Here is a 7727-nt window from a genome sequence, read left to right on the forward strand (position 1 = left end):
GCTTTCTTATTGCTCTGTAAATTTGATGTAGAGAAAATAATTTTTTTGAAGCTGCTGTAAAAAGTAGCTTGTACAAAATATTTTTAGTAGCGGTGGTCAAATAGAAATTATGGTTGCGGTTTGAAAAGTAAAGCAGTAAGAAAGTTGTATCGAACGAAGTTTTATATCATTGTTTAATTCAAGATGATGGTATTGATAATGATTTATAATATAAAAGTTACATGTAAATTAAGGCTTTGTTTGAGATAGTTTTTTTATTATTTTTTAAAGCAGTTTTTAGTACAAAAATTTTGAGTTCAAGAAATTTTTATATTAAAAAATTGCTTTAGAAAATAGGAAGTTTAAGTTTTTTTTAATCAATTTTAGTGATAATTTAATTATTCATTAATTGTGTAATAAGTATGCAAATTCTTTAAGACAATTTCATTTTTAATTCTATTTTTTCTGCCTCTTGAATTCGCTGGTCTACGTGGACCGTATTGCATGGCTCTTACGTGGTCTAGCCATGCTTATTGTATGCTTTTCTTCTCAAAGAGGAAGACTAAGCTGTTGTTAAAATGGACAAAATACAGGTCTCAGAAATTAGTAGACCCGGTCCAAACAAAATTTGCAACCACATATTCAAAATTCCTAATGACATTAAAATCATACTAAATGTCTTTTAATAATATGTATTTATTTATAAAAAAATTTATAGTTCTAATCACATTGATTTGTGTGTATAAGTTAGAGTTCTAAGTTTTGTTTGAGGTGGCTTTCTTACTGCTTTTTAGTATAACTTTTTAGACAAAAAATTGTACTAAAAAGTTGTTCCAAACAAAGCTTTAGGCTTCATTTGGGACGGCTTTTTTATTGATTTATAAAACGGAGTTTTAATACAAAAATAAAAAATTTTGTACTCCGTTTTAGTACAAATTTTTTTATTTTTATACTAAAACTCCGTTTTAAAAAGCGTCAAAAAAGCCGTCCCAAACGAAGCCTTAGGCTTCATTTGGAACGGCTTTTTTGTTGTTTTGTACTAAAAAACTGTTTTATAAAGCAGTTAGAGGTTTTGTTTGAGATAACTTTTTTAGTGCTTTTTAAAGCTGTTTTTTAAAATAAATCTTTTTTAACTAAATTTTTTTTATATTAGATTATTATTTTAGAAATCAATAAGAAAGTTGCTTCAAATGAACCCTTAGTTGTCTTTGCCTCAAAAATATTTTTTATTATGCAATCTATCATAAAAGATCTAAACTATATTGAAGTTATTATACCTAAAAAAACTATCATTTCATGAGTTGTTCATTTCAAAATGCATATAAGAGAGAGAGAGAGAGAGAGAGAGAGAGAGAGGAATTGATCTATGTAAAAATGGAGGGATACTGTTATCAATTTTTGCAGCTACATTTTATCGGCTACAAATTAACCTTTTCAGAAATATTATCGCCATTCTTACAATACCCTAAATGCAAGCGATAAAAACTCACTCTCTGATAAAGCCTTCGTTTGGGACTAATACATCATCAGAAAATTACCTTGATCGAGTACGAATCTCGAGGCAAAATCAAGGTGGAAACTTCAAAAATTAAATCGGAGACCGTTTGAATTTTGATTTCAGCAAACTTATAGTCGAATTGAGCGTCTTGGAAACACGAACCCAACGACACCAAAATCGACCCAATCCGAGCCCAAATGAGTCCAAATCAAATATTCGAAGCACTTTTGGAAGGATCTAACCACAATTTGGGTTACCAAACGGTCTTCAATTGTGACATGCTTATAATCGAATTGAACGGCTTGATGAGACGAATCCAACGAGCTCAGGATCATCAAATTCTGATATCATTAAGACAGTCAAAGGTCCAATGAATGGTGCATGATCGTAAGAATCAAGATCGGTTGTCCATCCAAATCACTCCAAATTTACCCATGATCTTTCATTTATTTATAAGCCATGCCACTCAAGAATTCTATAAATAAAATCTCATTTCCTCTTGAAAAGGGAGATGAAGCCAAGAGAGAAGAAGGAAGAGAATGAAGAAAGCTGCAGCCGCCTAGCTCCTCCTCGAACATCGCCGACCACCGCCGGAGTGCTGCCGCACCACCGCTGGGCCACCAAGGGACGCCAGAGTGCTGCCGCACCACCATTGGACCATCAAGGGACGCCAAAGTGTCACCCGAAGCTGAAGTACCCCTGACACTGAAGTGCCACTGACAATCCACCGCCTGACACCAGAGTGCTGCCGGACCACCACCTGACAGTAGAGTGACGTTGGACTTTTGCAAAACTCTCAGTTGATATTTGTAATCTGGCCATCTTCAAGGACGAGTCAGACCATTGTACTTTCCTCAAATTTTAGTGGAATCATTTTCAACTGGGCTAGACCCCGTGGTTTTTTCCCTTTCCAAGTTTTCCTCGTAAAAAATATTGTGTTCTCTATGTGTGAGCTGGATATCCGTGCAATGCTAAGAAATAGAATTATAACTCTATCGCCGTGTATATTCTAACCCACAATAGGGACAACAATAAAAAAATCATCCCAAATGAAGTCAAAGATGAGGAGACTTCGGATGTTGAGTGTTTAAAGCAGTAACAAAGCTGTTCCAAACAAAATAGAATGAAGCAGTATTTTACCAATGGGGGCATGCTTGTACTCAAGATGATTACACAGTTTCATTAAGCAGGAGGCAAGAAAGTGATGCCATTAGTGCAGGTATAAATTTAAGATATTAGTTTTATGAATTTGGATTTTAATTCTGTATAGTTGAAAGCATTGGTATCATTTTCATTGTAGTTTTGAATAAAAATAAATTTAAGAGGATAATATTAATATACATGTGTAGAGATTGAATTTATAATTTTAGGTTTTGTTTGGGACGGCTTTTATATTGCTTTGCTAAAATTTTGTAGAGAAAGTAATTTTTTGAAAGTTGAAACTGCTGTATAAAGTAGCTTGTACACAATTTTGAGGGATTTACGTACATACCACTTTATGTCCTGCTATTTACATATCTAATACCTAAAACTTAAATATTATATGTCCACCACCCATAGAACAAATATGTATTCATGTAATGAAATATTAAAGTTTATAAGGTGATATGGGTGGTAAGAATGAAATATATAAGTAATATATTTGATATTAAAATTTTATATGATTGATAAGAATGTAATATTAAAGTTTTGGATGTTAGATATGTAAATAGTATGAAATAAAGTGATATGTATGTAAATCCTTTATTTATTTTTTTTAAAACAACAGTCAAACAGAAATTATGATTGCGGTCTGAAAAGCAAAACATTAAGAAAGCTGTACTAAACAAAGCCTTATATAATCATTGAATTCAAGATGATTGTATTGATGATGATTTAAAATATAAAAGTTATATGTAAACTATGGCTTTGTTTGGGACAACTTCTTTATTGCTTTCTAAAGCAAAATTTTTGTACAAGAAATTTTTGCACTAAAAAAATTGCTTTAGAAAGCAAGAAAAAAATTGTTCCTAATGAATCCTAAGTTTTTATCAATTTTAGTGATAATTTAATTATTCATTAATTGTGTAATAACTATACAAATTCTTTAAGACAATTTCATATTAATTCCTTTAAACCATCCGTTGGCTGGTTTTTTTTCTGCCTATTGAATTTGCTGGTCTACGTGGACCGTATTGCATGGCTCTTACGTGGTCCAACTACGCTAATTGTAATGATTTTCTTCTTAAATAGGAAGACTAAGCTGTTGTGAAAATGGACAAAATAAAGGTCTCAGAAATTAGTAGACCAGTTCCACACAAAATTTGCAACCACATGCATATTCAAAATTCCTAATGACATTAAAATCAAACTAAATGTCTTTTAATAATGATGTATTTATTTATAAAAAAAAAATTATAGTTCTAAACACGTTGATTTGTGTACTTAAGTTAGAGATTTAGGCTTCGTTTGGGACGGCTTTTTTACTGCTTTCTAAAATTGAGTTTTAGTACAATTTTTTTTTTTATTTTTGTATTAAAACTCCGTTTTAGAAAGCAATAAAAAAGCCGTCCCAAACGAAGCCTTAGATTTTGTTTGGAACTGCTTTTTGTTGCTTTTAAAGCAGTTTTTAGTACAGAATTTTTATTTCAAAAAAAATGTAATAAAAGCTATTTTAGAAAGCAGATAGAAGCTTTGTTCAGGATAACCTTTTTAGTACTTTCTAAAGCTATTTTTTAAAAATAAAATTTTCTTGAAATAAAATTTTTTATTTTAGATTCTAAATAATGCAATAAGAAAGCTATCCCAAATGAACCCTTATTTGCCTTTGCCTCAAAAATATTTGTTATTATGCAATCTATCATAAAAGATCTAAAATGTGTTGAAGTTATTATACTTTAAAAAGCTATCATTTCATGATTTGTTCATTTCAAAATGCTATAAGAGAGAGAAATTGATCTATGTAAAATGGAGGGATATTGCTACCAATTTTTGCAGCTACATTTTATTGGCTACAAATTAACCTTTTCAAAAGTATTTTCTCCATTTTTATAATACCCTAAATGCGAGCGAAAAAAAACTCACTCTCTGATAAAGATGAGGGGAAATCAGATGTTGAGAGTTTGAAAATTTGACAAAGAATTATATCAAAATAGTAGTTTTTAAAGTTAACGAAGAAAGATTGAACACCTAAGAACTCAATTCATTTATAATCATAAACAATATCATTTATAGCTCACGAACGAGATCATCAACAAGCTCAATAAATAATATCATTTAAACCTCATAAAACTAAATAAAACCTCATAATAAACATTAGAGGCGTAGATGAGTCAGCCAGCTCGAACTCAACTCATCAACGAGTTCATGAATCGAACTTATTAAGCCACAACTTCAAGCTCTAATTTATGCATGGGCGGATTTAAGGGAGGGCTTAGGGGGGCACTTGCCCCCCTAAAAAAAAATCTTGTATGAGTTAATTTTTTATAGGTGGCAACCTCCTCCACTAGGCCTAGCTCTCCCTCTTTGCTCTCTCTCTCTCTCTCTCTTCTCTCTCTCTCACTCATGAGGGGTGAGACTACTTTTATCTCTTCATCTTCACATTATTTTTTTTTAAATTACAAATTTCACCTTTTTTATATTATAAAAACTCCAAATTTTATTTTTATAAAAGATTTATGTAATTAAAGTAAAAAAATTATATTAGAGAAGAATTATAATATTTAATTTATATTTGAATATTTAAAAATTTTATAAAAGTAAATAAATTAAATAAAATTCCCAAATAAAGTCTATGAAAGATATATAACTGTGTAGGGAGCCGTACGTGAAAGAATAGTACCTCCATTGAATTCAATGTTTGAAGGTAAGCTTTTTACGTATCTCTGTGCTCTAATTCTTTGAAAATTTTTATCCAACTGAATGCTTAATCACCATCACATGATGTCATGATTGAATTCATTCCATCTGATCCATTTGTACATAATATTATATTAAGCTTATAAAGTTTTATATATTCAACAACAACGTTGAGAGTTTGACTTCATTTGGAACGATTTTTTTATAGTTTTCTATCCGAAACCTCTATCCGATCCTCTGTGCACAAAATTACCTGACTCTCTCCCTATGACTGAATTGCTCACCGATCCAAAAGCTTACAGACAAATCACAGGGTCATTGCAATATCTTACATTAATCAGGCCAGATATAGCATATGCGGTCAATCTATTGTGTCAAAACATGCATACTCCTTCCTCACAACATTTCTACTTTACCGCTTATTAAGATACATATATGATACTTTATCATTCGGTATTCCCATCTTACTAGGTAAATTGGAACTCAACTCTTTTTCGGATGCAGATTGGACAGGAGACAAGGATACCAGAAAATTAACATCAGGTCACTGTACATTCCTAGGCAAAACTCTTATTTCTTGGACAGTCAAGAAACAACATACAATTGCCCGATCGTCAACAGAAGCTGAATACAGGGCTCTGGCACTAGCTCTTACCGATATCATATGGCTAACAAGAGTACAAGACTACTGCTCGACTTCAACATACAACTTCATTCTACTCAAGATTGATTACATATGGTCGGATCGCCGGTGAGAGCGTAGAGCACAACGCCGCAGCCAGAATTTGATCAATGAGAACCCATTCTTGATATTTGGAGTTGGGTTCTTTGCTGCGATCTGGATGATCGATACAGCGATCTGGAACAGAGACCGGCAGAAGAACAAAAGAAGCAAATCTGTTGGCAGTAAAGAGTTTCAAAATCTGAGATATCCAAACTGAATAGTTTTCTGCGGAGACAGGTGTATAAACAATGCTCTTGATGTTGGAGATTACGAATTTGAGCGCAGTTGGGATGTTTTTGGGCACGTGCGAAATATCTATATATAATTTCTCTTCATGTGTATCTCACTATCTCCATAACATTTTCATAATCTCTCTCTCTCTCTCTCTCTCTCTCTCTCTCTCTCTCTCTCTCTCTCTTCATGGGAAACTCCATAGCTTGCATCTCTCAACAAAGAAAGAGCAGCAAAGCTCACAGCCATGAAGACACCAAAGCAGCAGAGCAGAACTCACTGAAGAATCTCCAGATCTTGAAGAAGAAGTCTAAGTTGAGAAGCCTTTATAGAGCAAAAAACAGAAGCAGCAGTAGCAGAGTTCTTCCAGCCAACATTGTTGATCAAGAGGAGACAGAGCAGAAGGAAGGAGTCATGAGAGTGAAGATGGTGCTTACGAAGAAGGAGCTTAAAGAGTTACTATCCATGCTTGGAAGCACAAGCAGCCATGGCGGAAACGCAGAGCTAGATCTATTGGAAGAAGATGAAGAAAGTGAGAGAATAGCATGGACGCCTTCTCTGCAAAGCATTCCAGAGTCTGAAGACTACTTCGACTACTAAAATGGTTATTGAATCACAAAGATGCTCTGATCAAATTTTAAAAGAGAATGAATCTCAAAACTATTGAATTTATTTGAGATTAATGTAATATATGAAGAATTAGGCTTAGTTTAGGACAGCTTTCTTAATTCTTACTGCTTTGTAAAATCACTTTTTGGACAAAGACCTCTTAAAAATAGGTAAAAAATATTGGCCTAAACTTGTCTCAAACTTTTAGGACGGCTTTCTTTCTGCTTCTTAAAGCAGTTTACTAGTAATTTTTATACTAAAAAATTGTTTTAAAAAGTAATATGAAAGCTATGTCAAACGAAGTCTTAATCTTCTGATCAATCATTCTCATCGCTTTTTGATCATCATAATATTTTGATATAAATATATAGTTTTCATCCATAAAAGTTCTCACCTCTCTCTCAATTTTTGTGGTAAATTTGTTTGAATCCTCTTAGTAGAAAATTGAGATTATGTGAGTTATTTTTCCTTAATTTTGTTTTATGTATGTGAATGGCTCTCTTGATGCATAAAGCTCTTTAGAAAAATTCATGGTAATGCACATAAATGGAATTAAAGAGGTTGAACAAAGTAGAAAAAAGTTTGCATGGGAAAGAGAGCTAAGGATGAGTTATAGGAAGCTATTTGTTTTTGTATAATAATAACAACTTGCATAGTTGATAACATTTTTTAGAACTATTTTCAAAGTTTTGAATTTGTACTTCATATGTCAAATCCTTTATAGATTTGAGAAAAGTTGTATATAAAAATTTATGTAAATTATAAAAACTTTCTTTTTCTAATTTATGAATAATTTTGTTTTATCTTAGACTTTGTTTGGGGCAGCTTCAGCTTTTCTGATTTTACTTA

At 32.2% G+C, this 7727-nt stretch overlaps 1 protein-coding gene across 1 annotated transcript; it reads left to right on the forward strand.

The window, feature by feature from the left end:
• Window positions 1-6445: 6445 nt before the first annotated feature.
• LOC110112911 lies at window positions 6446-7026 on the forward strand. The gene has a single exon (XM_020845293.2). It carries the CDS (start codon window positions 6459-6461, stop codon window positions 6867-6869), a length of 411 nt encoding a protein of 136 aa, XP_020700952.2. The 5' UTR covers window positions 6446-6458; the 3' UTR covers window positions 6870-7026.
• Window positions 7027-7727: the final 701 nt, after the last annotated feature.

The sequence above is a fragment of the Dendrobium catenatum genome, unplaced genomic scaffold, assembly GCF_001605985.2.
Source record: "Dendrobium catenatum unplaced genomic scaffold, ASM160598v2 fragScaff_scaffold_993, whole genome shotgun sequence".
In the NCBI taxonomy this organism is placed as follows: Eukaryota; Viridiplantae; Streptophyta; class Magnoliopsida; order Asparagales; family Orchidaceae; genus Dendrobium; species Dendrobium catenatum.

Excerpts from the sequence above, each read along its gene's own strand:
- LOC110112911 (XM_020845293.2), top strand. The coding sequence starts at position 6,459 with ATGGGAAACTCCATAGCTTGCATCTCTCAACAAAGAAAGAGCAGCAAA.